Source organism: Phyllostomus hastatus, unplaced genomic scaffold, assembly GCF_019186645.2.
Source record: "Phyllostomus hastatus isolate PE091 unplaced genomic scaffold, TTU_PhHast_1.1 phas_contig_1, whole genome shotgun sequence".
Taxonomy (NCBI): Eukaryota; Metazoa; Chordata; class Mammalia; order Chiroptera; family Phyllostomidae; genus Phyllostomus; species Phyllostomus hastatus.
In genome coordinates, this window is record NW_025333498.1 from 32182501 (window position 1) to 32209272 (window position 26772).

The 26772-nt window shown below is 36.1% G+C and overlaps 1 protein-coding gene across 5 annotated transcripts in view; it reads right to left on the reverse strand.

Moving 5' to 3' along the window:
• Positions 1-967: 967 nt before the first annotated feature.
• The window catches only part of GPD2 (glycerol-3-phosphate dehydrogenase 2), a 143534-nt gene continuing 117729 nt past the window's right edge, over positions 968-26772 (reverse strand). For all 5 annotated transcript variants that reach the window (XM_045857225.1, XM_045856888.1, XM_045857142.1 and 2 more), the window contains 8 exons: positions 17357-17491; positions 16923-17098; positions 16220-16351; positions 15161-15319; positions 7770-7882; positions 7399-7477; positions 7213-7311; positions 968-4355 (listed from right to left, as the gene is read on the reverse strand). In XM_045857225.1, coding sequence (XP_045713181.1) covers positions 4230-4355; positions 7213-7311; positions 7399-7477; positions 7770-7882; positions 15161-15319; positions 16220-16351; positions 16923-17098; positions 17357-17491 — 1019 coding nt within the window. In that variant the 3' untranslated portion in view covers positions 968-4229. The remainder of the gene's footprint in view (positions 4356-7212; positions 7312-7398; positions 7478-7769; positions 7883-15160; positions 15320-16219; positions 16352-16922; positions 17099-17356; positions 17492-26772) is intronic.

Genomic DNA, 26772 nt, shown 5'->3' on the forward strand with positions numbered 1-26772 from the left:
GACACCAGTGATAACAAGCTGTTAACAAAGACTGCAAATATTGATGTTAGTATCTATTTCCCATAGATTATCATAAATCGTATACATTTCAAAAACTGAGAGCAATCTATTTTGACAATTTTTTGTTGACAAATTTTAAAGGGCTATACAATTTGATAAGCTAGATCAATAAATGTTTTGAGCTGCTATATTTTTTTCCAGCCACTGAACAAGCATTTCATTGTTACAAGTCTGTATGGGAGCTGTGGCTTTGGGTATTCTATTCAATTTCAAAGAAACTTCAGAAGCTCACGCATGCCTTTAAGCATGCAAAACCAGGGGGCAGTGCATCTAAACCACAAATGGAGAGTATGTTTCATATACATGTGTAAATTAAAACCTATAAAACAACATGGACATTGTAAAATTTATGTTAAAACTGATAACAGCTTTACTGATTTACTGACAATGAAAATATATAGCATTTTTTCTGTCAGAGCATTTATCAACACTTGGCAACCCTGCACTAACTTGACATGTAAGATGATCAAAATGGATTATGTAATCTTTCCCATTCATTTCTATTGATTTTAGTTATGATAAAATTCATCAGTGTGCCTGGGAACCCTCAGGCTGAAAGGCTCTAGGAGACAAAAAAAAAAGGGGGGGATGAAGGGGAAAAAAGAATTCAGCCAAGTTATAATAGGATGAATATAATTTTAGAATAGGATTGCACAAATACAGAAGTCATGCCCTAAAGGCTGCAGCAACAAATTAATACAAATAATCCTGGCAGTTTCATAAAATTACATCTCTCTTGGCAGTGATTTACTTTTGAGATCAAATTATACAATTTCAAGCTACAAGAATTAATGTGTAAGTGCTATTAAAAACAGTTTGTGAAAATATTTTCAAACTTTTTTAAAAACTTCAACAGTAATCAAAGTTATTTCTCTGACTGCAAGTAACATCAAAATGCCAGTAAATGGACCGTTTTAATCACTTTTATTGATTCATGCTTTCAGTTCTTATTCAGTTAAAAACAAGGCACATTAAATACATCCTCTTATTGCTCTATAAATGCATGCAGCTCATTCCGTATATCAAAAGTAATAAATAATGGCGATAAAACACCAAGACAGTTATAAAAATGACAACCCAGCCTCAAACATAGTATTTAACAGTCCAATCTAGAACAATAACCCAACACCATACACAAAAGTGCCACATATGAAAACATGCGCTGTGTATCTCCACCTCAGTACTGGGCTTATACTTGATATTCTTTAAAAACACAGTAGGGCTTTTTTACTCCCTAAAAAGGGGTGACATAATGCAAAACAGTGCAAGTTACAGCATTATTGATGTCAATATTACTACATTCATATGCCAAAAATCTTTACAAATACATTAAAAAGGAAATAAGATGAATGATCATTCTTACAGTATGTTTAGTAAAAGTCAGAATGAAATTTTCATTGTAGAAAAGAGTAAGCTACATAATTTGAAACAGACAAAACGAAGCTAGAAACTAAAGCAAAATGGGGAGCATGCATTTAATAGTAGAGACCCTAAAGTTTCAGTCAGTATAAATTGACTGAAAGCAAGAATATATTGCAAACAGCATGATGGATATGAGGCAGGCAACCTTGGCTTAACAAATAATCCAGCATTATCACTACTGTTATGACTGAGGTAGGGATGCCTATTTAAAGGAGCATCAGCTGTCTACCATAGATGGGGGTTCCTTCACCTGAATCCCCTTAAAGGCTCTTGAAAGAATCACTTTATGATAAAAGACAATCTCTGTACACCCCACACCCTATCCCCACCCCAACAGAATCACTTACATCCCAATTATGTGAAAAGGAAAAAAAATTCTTTTGCACTTGGAGTAGGTTTTTAAGGGGCTTATCCCCCTATTTCTTTTCTCCTTTTCTGAAGTCACATTAAAAAAAAAAACCTGTACAGGTTAATTAAGAACTAACACAAAAATGTAGGGGTGCTTTATTCACAGTAAAGACTTGGAACCAGTTCATTTCTAAGACGAGTCTCTGGGATTGATGAAGGAGCGTACATTTTAGAATTAGCAGATTTTAAGCAAAAGCAAATATGCTCAAAAGAAGAAAAGTGTGCTCTTCTTTGTCCTTAAAGGAACTTCACTCAGCAAAGCGTGCATAATAAACAAGGCCTGCATTACAAATGCAGCTCTGCCCGGGCCAGTCAGGTTTTAAGCCGGATCCCTACTGTAATGGATTCGGGGAGGATACAAGTCATCCTCATCATGCTCTAACTAGAAAAAGAGAGAGGGGAAAGAGAGAAAGAGAGAACAAATGTACAATACTGTGGTACATCATCTGTAATGTTTTAAAGGGCAGCTCTTCTACTCATTAAGTGTCACTGGATTCTAAACAATGAAATTTATTGTCTGGATAAAAAAAAAAAACACTAAACTACAAAGCTGCATGCTTCCACTATTAAAAAAAAAATAAAATAGAAGCCAGTGTAAAAAGTTCTCACCCTGAACGCAAAACTTCACAGTGGTACCTGGGAGCATCACTTGCTGTGTTTTAGATTTTCCTTTCAAAGAAGCAAATCTAAAACATCCTCTTTAAAATCAAAAGGAGTCAAGATGCTATCTTACCTGCATTTTGGAGGTGGGGGTGGGTACTTAAGAGAATGAATTTCCAGTGTTTATATTATGACATACAGACTCATACCCCACTAAAATGAGGCATAAAGATATTCTACGACATTGACATAAACAGAAATAATGGCACAAAAGTGTTTTATGTACCTGTTTAAAAAAACTAAGGCTCTATGTCTGCGCAATGAAAACCTGTCATTAGATACAGGGTTTGATTTCCTATTACCTACGCAACCTGATCTTGAGACACAAAGTAGGTAGTTCACAAGAGGAGGCACAATGATTGGTTAAAATGCCACCAAAATATTGCCAAAGCATACCAAAATGACCCTTTAAGTTGAAGACATTATGTGTTAAATGCAATACAGATTGATTTTTGTTTGTTTTGTGTCTGTGTGTGTGTTGGGGGGAAATGTGTGTGTTGTGTTTGTTTTTATTTTTTTCTTTTTTGTTGACTGAGAACTTTTCCACTGAGTAAAGAATGAGAGGGGCTTTACAGTAACCAAAAAGATGTTGAGTTTAGTGCTTTTTCACAAATAATTGTAAATAAAGTCACCTAAAGGCTATTTCTCTCCTCGTTAGTATCTGTTTACAAATACTCCCTCCAAACAGATGCAATAAACTGAGCAAAACAGGTCATGTTTGACAATATCACATGCCATGAGATTAAGGATTAAAAATTGTGCTGTGACATGTAGATATATAAACATAGGTTTTTAATTCTTAAAAAGTACAGTAATTTGCTATTACTGTAAAGATTTGAGAAATTCAGTCTCATCCCATTACATACAATTTATCACTGAAATGCTGGTTTTAAAGTAAAAAACAAAAGCAAAGATCTTCATGGCAATGATAATAGTCCAAGAAAAACCAGCAGTGACTGAGGAAAAAAACGAACTGCTGAGATGAAACTATCACTGTAACTCCCAGCAAATGTCAATGCTATCCTTATCTTATACCTGCGATTCTGGAAGCTTTCAGACTTTCTCCTTCAGACTTGTTCCTGTAAGCAGATCAAAATTTCTCTGTCCCTCTCTAGTTTTGCCAGTCATGCTCTAGATATGAAATTGTGCAACTGTTTGGATGGGGGAGGCAGACAAGCTGAAGGAAGAAGGAAGGGGCTGAGAGGTAGGTTTCCAGAAACTCTTATTTTAATAATTCACTCCCAACTCAATTTCTTTCAGGACAAATGATATTTATAAGCTTAATATCCAGAGCTTTATGTATGTCACAAAATTTTTCCAGCATTTTTTTTAATTTCAGCCGAAGTATTCTGCCTCTAGAATTCAATTAGAATAAATAAACGAATACACAAAAAGGGAGTGTGTCAAGTCTAACAGGTCACAAAATGGATACAAAATATTAAGTCAGTGCGCATCAAAAATGAGAAAAAAGATAAAATACACTTTTTAGAAGCTGGAGTGAATGGCAAATACAAATAAAGGGGTATACATCAACATCCTAAAGCTTTGGAATGTTTCCCAGTGTTATAAAAACAGCAGCTATCCATATCCACTATTTTGGAGTGCTGTATTTTGTAACTGTTGTTACATGACGATTTGTTGTTCCTATGTTTGTTGGCTGAGGATTTACTTGCTCACACTCACAATCCTCCACAACTTCGGTCCACCGGAATGGGAACTCGTCGGTCCAGGTTCTCTTCTGCTGTTTTCATTAGTATCGCCAGCCGGCTTCCAGACACTCTTCCTTTTTGAATAGCACTCATCAGCTTAAAGAGAAAACATACGACAGACTCAGAAGGCAGGCTGGCATACTATTTTTTTTGTGGAATTTTAATGGTTATCTTTCCACAGGCAGAGGTCATTAAGTGTTCCACCAAAAGCCACAGCAGGTCCTACAGCTCAAATAAGAATACAGTTTTTTAGTGTTTCAAAAATGGGGGGTAGGGGTAGGTATTTCACCAAAACTGTAAAAACTACACTTACCTAGCAAAGTCAGTCTGCCTTTAAATGCAAATCAAATGTATTAGTTTTCTGCCCCTTAATACGCTTAGGACACATATTTTTTTGAACAAATCAAATATTGGATCTTAAGTTCCATTTAAAAATCTTTAAAAAGAATCTCGGGGATTGAACAAAGACAAACCATGATCTATATTTAACTACTCTTTTTTTTTTATTGTTACTGTACTTGACAACTTCAAGTCCTCTAAATCCAAATTCCTTAAAGACTTGATAAAGTAATTTACATTTAAGTCCTTGAAAATGGACCCAGAGATCTGCCTTAAGAATTAAAAGCACTCCACAGCTCAGATTTTAGCTAATTCATTTTATCCAATGGATAAAATCAGAATTAGTCTTGAAATTACATGCAGTCATCGGGCAAAGGCCTTTAATCTGGAAGGCACTCTGCAATTATGAGCTTGGGTTTTTTTTCCTTTTCAAGTTTATGTTTTTAACTATTTGCTTTTCTTGATATCACTCCCCAATCTTTTGAATTATTCATTTAAAAAAGAACTGATTTAGCCATTCACCAGGAAAAAAAATACACACACACATACACACACACTCAAAAATATTTTCTAGGGCTAGTTTTTAGCTCACAGAGATACGTTCCTTTAAATGGCTCTGAACAGGAGGAGTCAGAGGCATCTGCCAAGATGCTGGATCAGAATTTCATGACCTTATTAAAAGCTGTTTCACAAGCTACTGCTTACTAGAGATTGACTCCTACATGCAGAAGTGGCATCAGAGCACAAACCTAAAACTAAAGTCATATAACCATGTAATACCTATAGTGAACCTTCCATGATTACTGAGAAACCAAATCTACACTAAAAATGCTGTTTAATCAGGTAAAAATGGGCTCCTAATCTTAAGGAAAAAATACTATACTTAATAAAAACCCTGAAAACATACTTTACATATGATGGCTTATATAACATAAATAATGCTGACATCTAAAGACAGAATAATTTATTGTTTATTGTTTATTTCTCTGATCCCATGAAAACCTTCAAAGTTTATCAGAGCTAACAAAACTGATAAAGCTGGAGTTTTTTCTTTATCCGTACACATTACATGATGTACCAACCTTTAAAAATTCAGAGTTTATTTAACCATAGTACAAGAAAAAAATAACATTTGGGTGTGAATATATTTCATGAGAAATACGGTCAGCATTTTTTAAGTTGAAAATTACACTGTATATTTGTACTTAGTAGAGGCAAGAATGGTCTCTTTCATTAAGAACTAGACAAAAAATAAGAAATACTCAATTATTAAAACTGTACAAGAAAACCTGCAGGTGGTTTAAATTATTTTCTATATGTTTCACTCTATTGTATTCAAGAAAATTACTTAAAACCCAAACCACATAGGACACATCCACAAAATTTAGATTCTTATTGTTTCTAAAATCCTAGGTCTTCCAACCCTAAATGCTGCTGTTTATGTATAATACACATGAAATAAAACCAACTATTTCTTTAAAGTTTTCTAAAATCCTGGCACAAACAATAAAATATTCTCAAAAAAAAAAAAACTAGCCAAAAATGTATTAAATGGTTCTAGCTGTCAAGCATAAATTTTAAACTCAATTTAAAATGTGAACTTGGTTAAACAGTAAGCTAAAGAACTAAACACTCTTTTTTGTAATGCTGGACACAACCTGTGAAAATTTTCTGCATTTAGATTCAACAATGCTCTTATCTGCAGCTCATCTCCAGAGAGACAATTACCATTTCCTTTGCCTTGATCTTGTTTGTTTAACTTGACACAGTGAAGAAAGGGCTGACATTGACCAAAATCCCCAGCATTAATTTATTTCATGTTCAGCATTCATCATTGCCATGGCAAGCAAGACCTGGCATTCATTTGAAATACCTGCCCAAGAAGCACAACAGAAAAACCCTGGCTGCTCGGAAGCCAATGCATTCTTCCTGTGATCGGAGTCCTACAGATGGGCAGCCACGAATGATGCACAGGGTCACTGCATTTGTCTCCACTAAGGAATGACCTGCAGCATCCACTTTGAAGTTAAAGTAACAAAATGTGTTTCCTTCATGGTTACGATTAAACAATTGAGGCTTGAGTAAGTGAAAATAGAAATGCTTGGATTACATGGTTTTGACCCCAGAAAGCATATTTCCTTTCTTTTGTTTTTCACGTTCTTTATAATGTAAAAATATAGTAATTACATTTCAGGTTCTCAAGTAAATATGATTCTCAAATGAATGGAACTATGATTTTTAAAACTTTTTCCTTTAAACACTTATTTTCCACATTAGAAATGTTGTGTCCCTTCTTGAAGCAGGTGTGGTCCAGCAGTGGTACTCCATGGCATACTTCTTAAAAAAGTACACTTCTTATTCACCCCTTTAAGCCATAATTAACTTGAACTTAATCTAAATGGCCCAACATGGCAGAACGTGTCTTACAAGAAGAGAGGAAAAGAAAATGCACCACATGGAGAGCCTTATCCTTGAGGGCACACGTATCAACATTTGCTCGCTGCAAGCTCTCTTTTTTCTTCAGAATGAAGGACTTAAAACTCTATTGTTGAACACGCACTGACAACCAAAAGATAAAAAGCAAACACACTTGTTTCCTTTCAGTACAACTCACCTGCAAAAATTCATTGAGTTCAACTTGTCCATTTTTGTTTAAATCTACTTCATTCAGAATCTCATGTAGTGTATTTTCATCCATTTGGACACTGATACTCTAAAAAGCACAAAATAACATGGTTTAACTAAAAATCATGCAAATCCTTTTAATATTACCAACTTTTCAAAAATTAAAAGAAAGTACCTCTAACACACGCTGAACATCGACAATGGTAATAAAGCCCTTTTGGTCTGCATCAAACTTGTGAAATCGCTTCTTGTACCTGGAATACAACATTGAATAATAGAAAAATATGCTTATCCCTGGCTGGTGTAGCTCAGTGGATTGAGCGCGGGCTGCGAACCAAAGTGTCGCAGGTTCGATTCCCAGCCAAGGTACATGCTTGGGTTGGAGGCCATGACCCCCAGCAACCACACATTGATCGATCTCTCTCTCTTTCTCTCTCTCTCTCTCTCTCTCTCTCTCTCTCTAAAAGTGAATAAATAAAAAATATTTTTAAAAATATATACTTATGTAGGTGAAGAAGAAAAGACAGAGAAACTTATTGGAAGTACCTGTCGATGTCTGAGGGCAGTAGGCTAATTTCAGAGCGATCTGTCAACTGTTCTGATCGAGATTTATAGCCCATTTCATAATACAGAAACTTCCTGGCTGTTTCAAGTTCTTCCTAAAACACAGACACACACAAAGGTGAAAGATTCATAGAAAAAGTTATTGATTTTTTCTTTGGTTTTCTAAAAAGAAGCTAGCTCATCCTCACCTATCTGACCAGCACACATTTTTATTTCTTCCAGTTTTATTGAATATTATTCATAAACGGTAAACCCTACCTACTTTTGGTATATAGTTTGACGTACACTATACCATGATCAAGACATCAAACATTCTATCATCCCAAAACGCTTTCTTTGCTTGTTTGCAGCTCATCTCTTCCCCTGGCCTCTAGTCCCAGGCAACCACTGATCTGGTGTTTTGTCACCCGAGTTTTGCCTCTTGAATTTCATACAAAAGGGTTCACATAGCAGGTAGTCTTTTGTGCGTGACTGCTTCTGCAGCGTAATGAATGATTCTAAGATTCATTCCTGTTGTTGCATGTTTCACTACTTTGTTTCTTTTTACTGCTGAATATTCTTCCACAGTATTGACTAACAAAATCTATAGGATCAAATCCTTGTGGGTTTGGAGACAAAAAAGCAATTAAATGTAAAGAAGGTATCTAGGACTTGAACAACTACTAAAACATGGCGTGCAGAACATCCAGACAGACATCACCGTAGTTATTCTGAAATTCTGTCACTAGGATTCCAATAGCTGGGTTGAAGTCACAGAATAATGAGAACAAACAAGCTACCCAGACTAGTTCCTCTTCCTGTTTTCAACGTCCCTGCCACAAATGATAGATACTATTGCTGAGGACAGTGTCATTCAGAGTTTTCATCATATTTGCCTCCCATCTAAGAACTTTCCAAATGACTCTACTGTACTGTTTGTTCATAAATATCTCTTTCCTCCCTTATACCTACACTAGTATATAAACGCTAAGAGAAGGGTATAAATGAGAGAGATCTGAAGATAACCTGCAATGTGGAAAAGAGCCACAACAACTAACATGCAGCCCTTGTGTAATATGAGTGAAAAATAAGCGCTTGCCATGGTAAGCTAGTAAGATTTTGAAGTCGTTTTTAATACAATGTAACTCAGAGAAAGCTCACCGATATACAAGTCTAAATTCCCCAGACTTCCCATCAAAGGGTCTTATGTAGGTGACAAATGCCTTTGCTCCTTCTTCTTAGGAAGACAAACTAATTTTCTGAGATTATGACCTCCCTTCTTTCCTTTGTCTTAGGAGAAATATATAATATTTACATGTTTTAATATAAATATATAAATAACATAAATATATATTATAGTAAAATAGCAAAATAACTATAGTATACATAGAATTAGGAATGCTAAAATATTATCTCAGCTTATACATATAAAATATATACTATATACTATAAATATATACTACATGATATATACCATACATATACAAACACAACACATAAGATATATATAATATTTGTAAAGTCACAAAGGGCATTCTTCACTGACAGTTTACTCTTCATAGAAGAAAATCCACCATTAATAAAAAACCTTTTTCCACCGTATCTGTTTTACCCAGTTATGTTCTACCAAACTGACTCCAGATTCATTTCCCTAGAAATAGCATCACTGATGCTTCCCTGCAAGAACAAGCTCTTTTTTGATTCACATCACTTCATCATTTATGTAATTTATCCATACTGTATCAAGCAAGGAATCATGGAATTTCAAAGTTGGAAGGGATATTCTCCTAGAATTTACCCCATGTATCTCCCTAACCCCACATTTTCTTTACAACATTCCCAAAATGGAAAATGAGGTCTCCATGGAAAGAACTCTTACAATAGAACAGTAACTCAATACCACTGAAAGTAGCTCAAAAGGGATGTTGAGATTAAACCCATCTCTTTGCAACTCCTCCAATTTGTTTGGGATTTGCAGGTACCCAGGAAGGAATAACTCTCAGCTTCACCAATCTAGAGATATGATTTCTATTAATGTAGCTTAAGATTGCAATTGCATTTGGGGGCAGCTATGACCCACTGTTAACTGCTATGCATTCACAGATAACAGAAACCATATTTCATTTTCGCATGTTCTACTGTTAAGCCTTGTCAGATCTATCAGGAATAGATGAAGTTGTTTTTCTACCTATTGCAATGTTTGCCATTTATCTCTATTAAATTATACCTAATGAAATTTTACCCCTTGCTTCCATTTGTCATCAAACATTCACTCTCCATCTAGTTTCTTATTATTAGTATACCACAGATGCATGCCATCAACCACTGTAATAAGCACTTGAAGCAGGGTAGACTAAGTCAAGCTAAGGGCAGAGTCCTCAGGACCTGCTTGCTACCAGAGACTTCTGAGGCAAACAGTGATCATTTGACTAATTACAAATCCACCAATTTTAAAAAGACGTTACATGGGCCTTCATAAAATGCTTTAAGAAATTCAAATACATTATGTCTATCACAATTACCCCGATCTAACAACCTTACTAATCTTTATAAGAAAACGAGATATCCAAAATGATTTTTCCTAAGCAATTCCTTACCAGCATTCAGTGATCACTATACTTCTTGTGGAACACTGATAAACTTAAAATGCCACAATCTAGAAACTTTCCAATAATGATGTTAAGACCACTGGTTTATAAGTTATAAACTATTTTCTCTTTTCCCTTTTTGGAATTTGGTACTGCATTTGCCCATCATCTGTCTTCTGGCTCTGTTCCTATCTGCCACAATATTTAAAGCTCAACAGTGATTAAATAAATTCCATCTGCAAATTCTCTGAGCACCCTGAGGTATAATTTTTCTGGGTTGGCATACAAACTCACTTAGAGCAACCTCCTATTTGATCATCTATTTCCTCTTACCAATATTTATTTTGCTCTTTTCACACTGAAAATCATTATCCTTGACCAAAAAGAAAAACAATTTGGTATTAAACTCTAAGTTGAAAAGTTCTCCCTTTTCTCCAGCATTCAAGAATATGGTGCCAGACTCTTTAAGCAATAATCTAGATAAGGTCTCACTTGTATTCTTTTCCATTTTTAAAAGTTATTTTTTGTGCCCTTAGCATTTTTTCCAACATTCAGTCAATCCCTGACAGTTTTCATATACATCTATGTTATTCCTGGGTACATTTTCATTGTTGAGAACTTGTCTGCCATCTGTTTTAAATTTGCTATTTATCAACTTTTTTTTTCAGTCACTCCATTTCTTCACTTGCTTCTTCCTCACTGAAATCACTTTTGAAAGAATTTCTTTTTGCGATACTCTCTCCATCTCTTTAAACAGCCTTCTCTTTAAAGTCTCTCAATGAAATGTATGCTTTGCCTGAAAGCTATAAAATCTCCTTACCAAATACTATGGCAGGATCTTCCAAAATACTTTATAGGCAATACTAGTCTCCTTCTCCCCCAGCCCTTCCAAAAAGTAAGAGATGAGTCTGTCTCTGAGTAAGTTCCCTTTCAGAGACCAACAATGCCCAGAAGCATTTTGAAGGTACCAAATTATCTACATTAAAGAAAATGGTTTCCTTTGTTTAATTCACAATTTTCTAAACTCTTTTGAACGTGCAGTCATCTTTTGACTTATATTATATACACCCTGGGGGACACAATTTGGCAGTGTCCCATCTTTTAACTATCTCCAGCAACTCCCCTCTCAATCCCCAGCCCCCTAGACAACGCCTTCCTCCCTAATTCGTTCTTCCAAGTTGGCTGATTTTGAATGACAGTTCTCTAAATCTTTCTCTACATTTTGGAAAACATAAATACATTTCTGAGATATATATGTGTTATAACTACTCAATTAGATTTCAAGATCCTTGAAACTATAAGCTATTTATTATTCCCCTAAAATATCTGGTATAATGCTCAGTAGACAAGTCACTCATTGAGTATTGACTGGTGAAAACAACCACAATTCATCTACAGAGAGTTATTTATCACCTTGTTCCTCTTTCACTTTTGCAGGTTAAATAATCCCAATGCTTTTAACCTTTTCTCAGAAGTCCAGCTTTCTAACCTTTAATTCTTTTTCCCCCTTCTCCTTTGTTCTCTCCAGACTGTCCACAGACCTCATTAACACTCCAATGTCTCAGATACTAAGTAATAACTTTAGGTCTTTTATTTCTGTTACTTCGTTGAGGGGGATGGGAGAATATTCCTGAGTATATAAATCTGCTCATAAAATTTGAACTGAAGTTAAATCTAGTTTCCTCGGGAGGGCCGAACACCAGTTTACAGAATTTTCTTCCTCCTCTCTACCTCCTACAGCTTGAATTCCTGGCACAAAATATCTTCCTGCATATTCAAATCATTCCAACCATAATTTCTATAGGAACACATTATCCTCAGTCCCTCTATCTGGTAAAAATGAGTGCCTCTATATGCAGCTTCAGTTGATCAAACCAAAACTCAAAACAGGAAGAGCAAAAAAACAGTCCAGCTAATGCAGAGTAAGTTCCCTTTTGGAGACTGACAACGCACATAAACATTTTTAAGGGACCAAATTATCTACATTAAAGAAAATGATTTCACTTGTTTAACTCACAATTTTCCAAACTCTAGGTTAACAGGGCAGGGTGGGGAGAGTGTGCATTCTAGGATCAGAAAATCTGGTTTCACTTCCAGTTGCACAACTTACTAGTTGTATGAACTCCGATGACCATTTACTCCCTAAGCCTATGTCCTCAACTATAAATGGGGGTAAAAGTTTATGCCTGACAGTTATGGTCAAGGTTAAGCAGCTCTTTCAACTGGTGAATTCCACCAACAGCATACTACGTTCATTGCAATAAAATTATAATTTCTCAAATGTAGGACCATTTCACCCCTGAAGACTCTGACTCTGATAGTCTAAGGAAAAACCTTGAAATCTTCCCTTTTCCCTTACATTTCTCACGTCACTCTAGTATGTAACCATCTTTGGGAATCTATGCCAGAATGAGAGCAATTTAAGGTCAGAACCCATACCCAATCCTTCCTTACATACATGACATAGATGCTCAATAACGTTCATTCACTCATTCAATACATATTTATCTAGGGCCCACTATGTGTGCCAGGCACTGAGTGCACAGAAACAAACAGATCATGTCTTCTCCTCCGGGGAGCTTATTTCCTGGAGGATACGCAGACAACACATAACTAAATACATGTTATATCAAATGGGAATAGATGCTAAAGAGAAAAACAAAGTAAGAAAGGTATAAAAAATGTCATTCAGATGAAGGAAAGGGCTCTTGTATTTAGCTCCATTAAGGATGGTCTCTCTGGAGTAGAGACCAGTAGGAAGTGAGGGAGAAGGCCGTGAGTATATCTAGGGAAGAAGATTCCCAGCAGAGGCATCAGCAGGATGTGAGTGAAATAAAAGCAACTTGACCTATGGGTTGGAGGGGAGTGAATGAATGGGAAGAAAGACCAGGGGTCAGAAAGGTGGTGGCCAGATCATAAAGGCCTCGGAAACCATTGTAATGACTCTGGATTTACTGTGAATGAATAAAAGGCAGCTGTTTTTTAGCAAAGGAATTGTTCATTAACAGCCCTCATTTTACTAATCCAATGGGCAACATTTGATATAGCAGATTACTTTCCTCTTCTTGAAATACCTTCTCTTTCCTCTTCTGGTCCCAACTCTCTCTTGACCCTTCTCACAACTTCTCAACTCCACTAGCTAGAACTTTCCCTGTCTCCTGGATTCTTCTAAGCTCTGGAGTGTCCAGGGCTCAGCCTTTGGACTGTTTGCTGTTACTAACCACATGAACTCCCTGGATCTTATCCAGTCTGATGGCTTAAATACTACTCAGACTTACAGGTCTGGTTCAGATGTTCCTCTGGACTTCAGAATGGCATATCCAATGATCTGGCTTAGGTTTTAATAGGATCACTGAAGCTGTTAGAGCAGGGACTCTGGTTTAGAGGAGGGAAGCTATTACGATAATCCATCTAAGAGATTCTAAATCAGGGTGAGAGCAGTTAAATGTGTTAAGAAAGGGTTGAATTCAAGCCATGTTTTCAAGGTAAATATGATAAGATTTGCTAATGGATGTAGATCAGGTTATGATACAAAGATTTAGCCCTAATCAATCAAATATGAAATAGCTACTTATGGCATGGTGAGACATGGTGAGCGGTAGTAGTTTGGGAAAGGTAGGAGGGGAGATCCAAGAGAGATAGTGCTGTGGACTAAATTGTGCCCCCCCACAATTTGTATGCTGAGCCTTAACCCCCAATGTAATGGTATTCAGAGACAGAGTTTTTGGGCGATAACTAGGTTTAAATGAGTCTTGCAGGTAGGGTCCCCCTCACCCTCTCTCTGTCTCTCCTCCATGTGAGGATGTAGCAAGAACGCAGGTATCTGAAAGTCAGGAAGAGGGTCTGTACCGGAACCCAACCAGCAGACCCCTGGTTGGACCCCTGACCTCAGATTTCTAGCTTCCAGATTTGAGAGAAATGAATGCCTGTTGTCCAAGACACCCAGCCTGTACTATTCTGTGATAGCAGCCTGAGTAGACTAAGACAGGTGGTGTTCCAGAAAATAGCTCAAGGAGGAGGGAGGAATCAAGCGTGACAACGCTGCTAGTTGAGTAGAAGGCAGATGGAGAGTTGACAAGTGTATTGAGCCACATGGAGGTTACTGGTAAGTATGACCAGAGCTACTACAAGTGGCAGCAAAAGGGCCTACATGGAATGGGTTCAAGAAAGACTAGGCAGGAAAGAACTGAACGAGTGAGCACAGAAAGTGTTTTTTGAATGAATATATAAAAATGACTCTGCATATTAGAATAGTTTGGTTTAAAAAAAAACATGAAGATCTTCTGTTTATTATAATAAGCCCAGGGCTGTGTATGTGGGCATCACTGGCTTTCTTTTTTTAATTTGGATGTAAATATAAAATTTCAAATGGCACAAATCAACATGCATTTGGTGGTCAAGCAGTAAAACCAAATCCAACTGCTTTCCTACCAAAGGAAAATATTCAGGAGAGTGAATTTCACTGTAGATTATATTCTATGAGTGTTTTCAATGAATACCAGAAAAAGATCTACCCACAATCATTATCTTTTTCAGGAACTATGACCATAAATTTGAGAACATTTTTCTATAAGGGATTTTCCAGAAGCAACCAACAAATTTTTGGTACAAGAATATCTTTCCAGTTTCCTAAGACCTGGCAGTATCACACACACACACACACACACACACACACACACACACACACACACAGAAATTGGCAAGAAATCTAAAGTCACCACAGAAACTATGCTAGCCTCTACTAACAGATGGAGACATTACATGTTTATAATGGTTACTATGATTTTAAAGACTTCTATATAATACCTGTTTTTTATAATCATCCCAATTCAGTTCTCTGCCCATCAGTTCAACAATCCTGGGTAGGGCTTCCTCTGCTGCCTGGACATTCAGAAAGGCCAGGCGAGTGCGGCGTGAAATCATATCCACTGCAGTGCAGGCATATTCCTTAATCCCATATTTCACCTGAGTTTGAATTAAAGTAAAATTATTACTTTAGGTATTTTTTAAGAGGAAATAAAGTTTTACTGCAAAGAAATCGTGCTGAGGAAGTGACATCTTTCTTTATAAACTCTGGTCTGTGGCAGGCATGAGACAAATAGTGTCATCATACCAGTGCCCCATTTGCCTGCCAAAGGAGGTTTGGGAACTGGGACAAATTGGACAAGGGTTAATGCCTTCCTTCTGACTAGAACCTGGCATGCTCATGCAAATTGCCTCACTTCTTATTTACCATCCACAGTAATCACATACCTCTTTGTTATACATAATATGGATGTTCATTTACATAGCTCAGCAGGCAAAGAACAAGTATTAAAAAGTTACAGTCTCATCTGTTTAGGATGTCCAAAGATTTCAGTCTCAGGGTAATCAAATGACAGAAGCTCTGCCTTCAGTCAATAAGCAAATGTTTACTGGATACCAGGTTTTAACGTGAAGTGAATTTTAAGTAAATATAAAGCATGGTCTCTGGTTTCTAAAATGTGAAATCTTGACGAGAAACAAAGATTAAATCTTTGAAAAGTTAAGTGTCACATCACGATAAGTCACGAGATAGCACATGTGTGGTACAAGAGTTGTAAGTTCACAAAAGGGCAAACCAACTGTGAGTTAACAAGACGTGGGATAGCTCCATGGAGGAGAAAGAAATCCATTATTTCCTATTATTATTGTTACCATTACCAATATCAAGTTAGAGACAAAACAAATATTTATAAAGGAAAAAATACAGGCTAAACAATTTATTTTGGGTTTTAGCTGACATATGTGTATTAAAACTTAGCTATATTTTAATTTTAAAGATTAAAAAACCAGATGAATGGTATTTCATGCAGACAGAAAATAACCACACAGCCGTTCACATACCTCTGCTTCAATGTATGGAAATTCTGACACAAGACGCACTCCAACAATGGGCCACCTTTTTCCAGTCACACTTGCCATTTTGGCCACCTCAAAAGCCTTGTCACCATAGGTGGTGGCAAGATGCTGCGCCACCTAGAAAAACAAAACTGCATTAGGCCGGTACTCTGAATATCAGTAACTTCTAGGTACAAAGCAAAAAAAAAAAAAAAAAAAAAAGCATGCGCTTATCTTGTCAGCTTTTTATAGTCTGTAACTAATAGTTCTAGGAGAGTATTAGATTTTGATTTTGTGGGAGGAAACCACTTGGGTCCCAAATGCTTAGGCCAGCACTAACTCTGCTACACATGCATCACTGTATCAGTGACTGATGAAGCTTCAGCACCATTCTGCTCCCAACATCATTTCCCAAGAACAGCCTTCCTCATGTTCTCAGTAGAGAGAATTTGGGATGCCCCATCCACCAGGCACAAAGCAAACAAACCCCAGATTTTAAAACAGAAATTAAAATGGGCATTGTGTTTTAGGCCACTAAAGCAAATAAGCTCTTTCTCTTTTTCTCCATTAGTTCACTTCCACAGTACACAGACAGAAATGATCCCAGCAAAAGGAAATTCTACATCAGGGAGGCCACACAGCTGCTGATTCCATTACTGGCAATAGTGAGATTAGGTAAGAAGTAAGATGGTATGGAAATCACACTCACCTCACTTTCAAGGCCATAATCTTGGACAAGCCTAATGTAGAGTGTGGGGCTCCAATCTTTGCCCCCTTGGAGAAAAAGCCCAACTGTTCTACTTGGTCCTGCTTTCAAGTTATGCTCCTTGATAGCAGCATCGATGGTATCCTCTGCCATAGACCGATAGGTTGTCCACTTTCCACCTACAAATAAGTTGATAAATAATTCACTGGGTTACTACCCCTTATTTTTTTATAATTAACCAGTTATCAATTTATGAAATAAAAAATCTACCTGTTGTTTGTAACAAATATGACCAAGCAATGCATTAGACTTTACTCAGAATCCAAAACAAAAATTTATTAATTCCCTGTTGATTAGAATTAAAAGAGATTCCAGCGTGACACCAAAGTCAAGGTCCTACCTAAAGCATACCCAAACAACAAGGTAATGCCCTATACCTGCTATGGTGATGAGGCCGCTCTCACTGATATCCACAACATGATTTCGGGAGATGGACTGAGTATCTGCAGACTTAGGATCTGTCACAAGGGGACGAATACCACTCCACGCTGCCAGGACATCCCCTCTTCTCACTGGGAAGGATCAATGACGAAGGTTAAGAAGATTACTCAGACATCTCAGTAGAACTATCAAATAGTTAAAAAGCAGGAAAAAGTATAGCAAAAGCAACACATAAATATGCACTTTAAAAGGGAAAGACCTTAAATATAAGAACTGAGTAGGTAAGTACCCCAAAAAATCAATTATTTTGTTACAAAGATAATCTCCATTAAAAAAAGAGGCAAACAAACTTGAAAATCATTTACACATTGGTACCAAAGAGGAAACAAAAACAAATGCTAGCAACCCTGAGCTGGGACAATTTGAAGTAGATAAAAAGAACAGCAAAAAACAGGGCGAAACAGAATAAAAACAAACCAACAGACTTATGACTTTTGGTATTTTCTCCTACAATACATCTTGCTACCTCTTCTCAGGGAAAGCAAAGATCCTTAATAGAGCATTTACAGCAGACCTCACCTTGTCAAAGTACGTGGCATATCACATTTCATCTCATTTAACTTCACACAGCCCCACAGTGCTGGCTGTTATTATTCTCACTATACAGATGAGAAAAGAGACTGAAAAAGTTTAACCTACTTGCCCAAAGCAAACATCTTCTAAATGACAGAGCAGCACATTCTTATCCATTGAATTGTACTGTTTCTCAACTGTTGACAATTTCCATCCTCTTTTTTTTTTCTTTTTTCATCCCATTACCTTCATAACTGCCACAAAAAACAGGTATATGGTCTCCTCCCAATATAGGTACACAATACTTGTATTACAGTTTATGGAAACTCTTTGAAAATTTAAGATGTTATAAAATTTTTCTTACTATCTCTGCCAAAACAAAATTGCCCCTAAATGCCAACAAAATTAGACAGAAGTTAAATAGAGTACTTATTACTGACCAAAAATGGCTAAGAAGGGTAGACCAGTTGTGGTTCTGGTGCCCCATCAGGGGCAAGGGTAAGACCTAAGGGCAGAGCTTTCAGAATCAACTTTTCTTTATAGAGATCAGCTTCAGGAACTGAGGAACTGGCTTAGTTTTTTTCCTCTCTACTCTCCCATCAAGGACAGGACCATGTGCACCAGGTCCCACAGCTGCCGACTTTGGGGAGGTAATTGCTTACCTGGTCCTATTACACTTACTTTCATAAACTAGTTAATCCATGCCTGATAATAGAGAAATGCAATTTTGTTTACACCATGCATGACTTGGGGTCATTCTCCATCTTACTCCTCGCCATGACCCGCAGTGACAAAAATAATGAGAAAATGGGAAAACTGGATATCTACATGCAAAAAAAAATTAAGTTGGAATCTTACTTTCCACCATATGTAAAAATTAACTCAAAATGGATCAAAAACCTATACATTAGAGCTAAAAACCATAAAACATTTAGAAGAAAATATAAGGGGAAGCTTCATGACATTGCATTTGGCAATGATTTATTGCCTATGACACCAAAGGCACAGGCTGCACAAGAAAAAATAGATAAAATGGACTTTATCAAAATTTAAAATGTTTGTACATCAAAGGACATTACCAACAGAATTGTTTGAAAAAGCAAGTCATGTAATGGGAGAAAATATCTGCAAATCATATAACTGGAAGGGGTTAATATCTAGGATATATAAGGACTTCTAAAACTCTAACTAAGAAAACAAACAACTTGACTGAAAAATAGGCAAAGGATCTGAATAAATATTTCTCCAAAGAAGATGTGCAAATGGCCAATTATCACATAAAAATACGCTCAATATCAGTAATCATTAGGAAAATAGAAATGAAAATCATAAAGATATACAACTTCATACCCATTAGGATGGCTACTATAAAAAATTAAGTAACAAAAAAAAAAACTCAGAAAACAACAAATGTTGACAAGAACATGGAAAAACTGGGATATCTTTGTGCATTTTTGCTAGGAAAGTGAAATGATACAGCTACTATGGGTAAATGCATGGCAGTTACTCAAAAAATAATACATAGAATTACTGGATGATCTAACAATTACATTTCTGGTTTCAAACCAAAAATAAAAGGAAGCAGAGAAAATTCCAATTCATAGCAGCACCATTCATAATAGCCAAAATACGTAAACAACCCAAGTGCCTACCAACAGACAAACAGATAGGCAAAATGTGTTGTGTACATACAATGGAATATTATTCAGCCTTAAAAAAATAAGGAAGGTCTGACACACACTCCGGCATGTATAAGCACTGAAGATATGCTAAGTGAAATAGACCAGTCACAGAAGGACAAATATTGTATGATTCCATTTATGTGATGTACATAGGGTAGTTAAATTCATAGAGACAGAAAGTAAAATAGTGGCTGCCAGAGGGACATAGGGAGGTATAGGGCGTTAGTGTTTAATGGGTACAGATTGGGGACCATAAAAAATTCTGGAAGAGTATAAGTGACTATATGGTATGTTATAGAATTATACACTTAAAAATGATTAAAATAGTAAATTTGATGATGTTATGCGATTTAATCATAATTATAAAATAACAAAAGGAAAATTTGACATAATTCAAGTTTGAGAAGATTATAGAAATATTTTACATACAATACAGAATTATCAGTGCCCCCACCAGCCCATACCACACCCATGCTTTACTTCAAATTAAACTGTTTCATTCAGTAGGTATAGTTTGCAGGGCAGAATGCAGTCTGGATTTCAGATCCCACCTACCCAGTGGTCATGTGCTTTTGTACAGTGAACCTCCTAGATATTTATAGACAGCAGCCCCTGAAAAGCATTTAGATATGTACCTAGCGGAAGGAAGGAAGGAAGGAAGGAAGGAAGGAAGGAAGGAAGGAAGGAAGGAAGGAAGGAAAGAAGGAAGGAAGGAAGGAAGGAAAAAGAGAAAAGCACCTAACCAAATATAGACAAAAGACTCAAAAAACAAGTTATATTGGAGTTAAGGTAAATCTGGCATATTTTAATATAGCCTGTTCAGGGCTACACTCTTAACATGACTGTATTCTGAAAGAAGTAGTACCCACATGCTTCTACGCAAGGGTGTCTGGTCAAACCCATATCCAAACACTGTATCTAAAACAAAGGAAGAAGAAGCATAACCTGGTGAGGAAAGCCTCAGGCTTCCCGGTTTCTTAATAGGAGACCACAAGGAAATCTCGATGCTGGGATTCCCGTTAGACCAGCCCCTCTGATGTGTACATTCTCTTAAATAGGTTTAAACCTAATGGCTCACATGGAATAGGGCTTAATTCTTGCTTCAAAGGATTCCACAAAAATCTTGTAAAATCTCAACACAAATCACGCAATGTTTTAATCTTTATAAAAAGCCTAACTAGGAAATTACCACTATTTTCCATTAGAGCTTAAATCACCCTCAGTCAAAAATAAAACTTAGCCAACTACTTAGAACGTCACTGTGGTCAGCACAAAGTCTGAGAGTATGTCTGTGAAATTCCTTAGGAAGCCACGCTGGTCAGGAATTTGGTTTCAACTCTTAAAGCCCTCTGACTGATTTTAAAATTATTTGATGGAAAATTAGACTTTCTAGAGTAAATCTGAAGCATATGCAAATAATCTTTGTGGCAAGTGCTTTACCTTTTCTGGAATAAAGAAAAAGTACATGTATGAAATTGTGTTGTCTGAATGAAAAAGAACAAACTAAAACATTTAAATTTTTCATTCACAGAGAAACATTAAATAAAACATTACTATTTTTAATCCTTACTCTAATTGAAACTTAAAAAGAGAAAATACTATCAGGAAGACTTTATAATGTATTAGGAACTTCCATTTATTGTGCTTGAATTGATATCTTAACATTCAGCTTTTAGCCTAAGAAATGTGTCAGATAAATTTTGGGATTCAATTTATTTTAAAAGATACATTTAAGGATAATCAAATTTTAAATCATATTTAAAATATGAACCAGTCTTTATGCCCTGTAGGATTTTTATATTATTAGACCAGAGGGTGGTTGGATCAGGTTATCTTTCTACCATTTTTCTCTCAACCTTGAGATTTAATGATTTTTATGGATTATTCAAAAAGCTATCTGCTGCTGAAGAGTAAGGTGCTTCTATATCCTCACCACAAATTAAGTAATGACCAGTCAGGCCTCAGGCATAATCTATGTCCATGGGACAGAGCATAGCTAAACACATGAAACACAGATTCTAACCACTTGTGCAAAAGACAGGAACTAACTGAACTAACAGCTTTCTCTCCTTTATTACCCAAAGTAATATTTTCCCCCAGTATTCACCCACAGTGGAAACCTTGTACGCTGTTAAACAAAAATTAATTAAGGTTCTCTGAAACAAAAGAATTCACATGCAGTAGACAGCACAGAGAATGTTTCACATTGCCTGGAACTGCCGCAGCCACATTGTCACCATGAAGGAAACAACTCTAGGATGACGCTAACTTGGAAGATGTCAGGGTAAAGAGAAACAAGGGCCATGCACCTTAGATATGCTGAGTTACTAAATTAATCACCTCTTGAGCCTTTTTACATCCAGAGTTCTTCCTTTATATATAACAAAAAAAATTCAATGGCTATTAAATTGAATATTTCCTTCTGTAAAGGTATACATAAATTTTATCAGATTCTGAAGAACACTGTGCCACACACAGACTTTTCTGCAGTGGTGAAAATGTTCTATATCTGCACTGTCCAATTCACTAGCCACTTATGCATGCAGCTATTAAGCACTTGAAATGCGATTCATGGCAACTGAATTTCAAATGCTACTTGACTTTAATGAATTTAAACTTAAATAGCCACATGTGGTTATGAAATTGCACAGCACTAGAGTAAAGGCTGCCAAGTAGCAGAGCTCGAATCTGTCCTGCTAGGTCATCAAGCTAGTTTACTACCACCATGGCCCCCTTGCCCACATCTCGATGAAGCATCTTTTCAGTGACATTTGACTGTACTTCCTTTGCTCATTAGTACTTCCTTTTGTAACATACTGTAAAAGCACCCTTTCCCCCCAAATACTTTACTGCCATAACAAGTTGCATGTTTACCATTTCAAAGTATCCTCCTCTCTTATTAATCTCACAAATTCAAAGAAATAAAAAATATATATACTTTTACTGAGTTTAGTACTCCTACCCTCAAGTTCCTACCCAGATGTCAGTTTTATCATTCACGTTATAGCCAAGAGTAAGTAGTGAATATCACCTACTTTATCTCTCCATGGTATATAATGTGTGAAGCAAATAACTCAGCTCAAGGCTTTTTTTTATGCTTCAGAGCTCAAAGATTCATCTTGATTTTTCTGGTTCTCATACTGCCAGGAAAGCTAAACAAGATTTCATTACTATTTCATCTTCCTCATCATGTTGAAAGTCTTCAGCAATGTCAATTCTAATATTTCTGAAGACTCTCTACACTGTATCAATGTATACTATGTATAGTATTCATGTATAATGATCAATACTAGGTGGGGGTCATGTATAGCGATCACTAAATATTAAGTGGCATATTAAAACATTCTCTGAACTTTCTATATCAAACAACTAGTGCTGCTGACATTACCAAATAAAAGGCAAGAATATCTGGGCCTCTGAGCCAATATGCTAGGCTTTATGCAAGATTTCTAACGACTGTATATTTAAACAATTGGATATTGCCTTTCAGAATAAATGAACACTTTAAACAAAACAAGATGACAGGAAACAACACTACTATTAAAGCTGAGAAAAACCTCATTAAACACCACTTTTCAGAGTGGCTCGCCCACATGGCATCTACTTGAGTGTGTAAGTATCTACTGCCCAGTTGTTAAAATAAACCTACAAGTACCTTGAGCATATGAAAGTCCTTGGCTACATTTTCTAAAAGATAGTGAGAAAATAAAATCACCATCAGGTTTCAGAAATATTTTACTATAATGCTGATAACTAATTTAGGTTTTAGTATATATAACATATAAAGAATAAAATATCATAAAAATAATAAAGTTGAATGGACATTTTTCACAGCTGGTTGAAAAGACTAAATGCTATGTAATTTTTTTCAAATTATAATTAATATTCTTACTCATAAAAACCTGGCAAGACAAGTGTTTGTTTTAAAAATTAATACAAAATGAAGCCCATGGGAAGTGACAATTAAGAGCTAAATGTGTGGTTTTGTTTCACATCGGCTATTTAGCCATACATTTGGGGGTGTTCTTTCTCATGTGTGCCACTTTCAAAAAATCAATAAAAAGCATGTGAAAATATCTAAGTGAGCACAGGGGAAATAGTGTCAGAAATCAATACTTCTCTACCAGCATGTTTAACCTGCTGAAATGAAGTGTTAATCACAGAAATAAGATACCATATTACATTTATAAACTAATGAAACTAGAAAAAGCAAAACATGTGACACTATAATTAAACAGCTGGAAGGCATCCAAGCCTGTGTAAGTTGATAACCCTGGTACAATCTCTGGCAGTGAAAAGGCAGGTCTGCAGTGAGTTGATATGGCCAGCTCAGTTGTTAATTGAATAGCAGGCAATCTATAAACACGACTAATTGCATATGTGAAAACCCGTGCACAACTAGAAGCTGCCTAGAGAAGCACTCCAGAAAAACTACATGGATAAAGCACTCAGCAAATCTTCTGTCTCTCTCAATCCCTTTAAGTCATAGCTTAGTTTCACCACTGCATCCTTCTGATTAACCTCTACACAGCAGACTTAATGATACATTTTTCAAAAGATCATTTTTCTTCCTAACCCCCATATGCACCACACAACTATCAATTACCCATTCATTTCAGAAAAGAACAAACAAGTAATCTAGAAAATTCAGCCTGTGAATGGAAAGCTTTCTAAATCGTAAAAGAAGACATGGTCTTATTCCCAACAGGCAAAATGCTTTTCAGAATTCTTCCAACGCATTTTGCAGAAGTGTGGCAGCTGCTGTGAACAGCATGGAGTGTTAAGATTTGACACTTTTTTTTCTTAAGGATATAGCCATTTGGGAAGGCTCAGAAACTGTTGTCAGAATTTTACTATTCATCCATTTGATAAATCCTTTAAAAATGATATTTCAACCATGGTGAATGCAAACATTTTAAAACTATTGCTCTAGAATTTAAATCAAATTTTTAAATTTTTGAATCTGTAGACAAGACTGCTTGGCCCAAGAGTTTAGTTCGGAAACATAAAATCTCATCTAGTTTAATATACAAGCTCATATAAAGCCAACTGAGATCAAAGGTCACTACAATTCTGAAAGTGTCAAGCAGCTTTCATAAATGAATTGAGAGACTTAATTCACTCCCTCGTAAATATAATATCATGTCATGAAACCCGAAACTACCAATTGGAGTACTGTACAGTATTCAGAAGCCCAAATATTGAGGCTACACTGACTTGCATTCACATCATGGCTCCAACACAAAAGAGCTATTGGCAAGAAACTTAAGACTACTGGGACTCAGTTTCTTCATCTGTAAAGTGGGAATTAAAATATACCTCATAAAGTTGCTCTGAAGAATCAGAGATAATACAGGCAATATGATAATCAGTGTCTAGCATAAAAAATACACAGTAATTGTACAAAAGGACTTTTAAGACTTTTGAAAAACAAAGCATGTAGCTCCCCTGGCTAGTGTGACTCAATGGATTGTGTGCCAGCCTGAAAATCAAAAGGTTGCTGGTTCAATTCCCAGTCAGGACACAGGTCTGAGTTGCAGGCCGGCTTCCCAGTTGGGGGCATGCAAGGGGTAAACTAATGATGTATCTCTTGTACATCAATGTTCTCTCCCTCTATTTCTCCCTCCCTTAACGTCTCTTTAAAAATAAATAAAATCTTTTTTTTAAAAAAAGCATGTGTTACCCATTATACACAAGTGGAAAGATTAAAATATATGTATCAACAGCATGTACTCAAATAACTCAATGGTGCCTGAAGCTGAATTTTCTCTCAATTTCTCTCTAGTTTCACCAAAATCCCTTGGGAAAAAATACAAATTTGAATGTCTTCATTTTAAGACATCTTTCAGCTGACACTCTATGAAGACTAAGGGTAATTTCTCAAACAGGAGGCTTTCAGTTCATTAGAAATAAGAATCAAAAGCAACTATAAAGAATCATTCACCGTTAATTGTTTAAAAGAATAAGTTTATAAGTAGGCAAGTGTGACAGATGGGTGCACAGGAATATAAATGAAGTATATGAAAGAGCTGCGATCTCTGCTTTTTTCCCAGGTATTTGCTATCTGGAGGACTCTTAACCTCAAGACCCCAGATCACCAGAAGAAAGGCTTGATTTACAGTGTTTAGATATCAAATTCAACCACTTTTATCAAAAATCAGAATTGACAAAACTGTTTGTTAGTTTCACCTATTCCCTAACTACCAAAAGGTATGTTAACTGAAATTAGCTTTATAGGTCGACCAGGTCCCCCCAGGTATTACAAAAGTCTTCCATCTATTTATAGACAGAATAAAAGAATGGTACAAGATACAGTCCCTGTTACAGCCCAAAGCTTATTTCACTGGTGGAAATCCCCACCTACATTATGGGCATGGAGGCCTTTTGGAACCAAATCTGTTTCCTGCACATCCAGCCTCTCAGCATGTATAAGCAGTTAGATTTCTCATCGTTGCTGCATTTGAACTTTAAGAATTTGGAAACTGTCAACAAGAGCTCTCTGCTCTTGAATTAATTTTACTTCTTGCTTCAACAATCAAACTTCCTGCTCATTGGGCTAACATATGAACCCATAAGCATTAGCCATATAGATTTCAATTACATGTATTCAATATATGTATTGTAGATATTCAATACTACTATTGTAGATATACAAAGAGACTTGACTCAAAATGAAATCCATTACTTGAAATTAGAAGAAACTGAAACTGTAAAATATAGTTCAATCAATTAAACTAGGAAAGTGACCCGAACCATTTTTTAAAGTTGTCTGTTTGTAAATATGTGATTACACAATAAAAAAACATCTTCTAGGGAAAAAAAATCCATATATGCTAGTGAGTCACATCAAGACAAAAAGTTGTTTTATATGTCCTACACTGAAGCCAAAATTGTAGAAGATTCCTGGTATAAATAAAGACTATTTTCCAAAAACCTTAAAATGGTCTACCTTCAAACAAAAAGATTTCCAAACTGCTAACAGCATCAAAAACCCTGAGAGCACCTATTATATTAATTCATTTTAATTAAAATAATCATGAATGGCATACCAAACAGAGAGCAAACTTTGTAGCTGAATAAAGAATCCTTACCCTCATGGAGCTCCAAGTGAAAATATATCTCAGACTACTACCTATAATGTAAAGTGATGTATACTA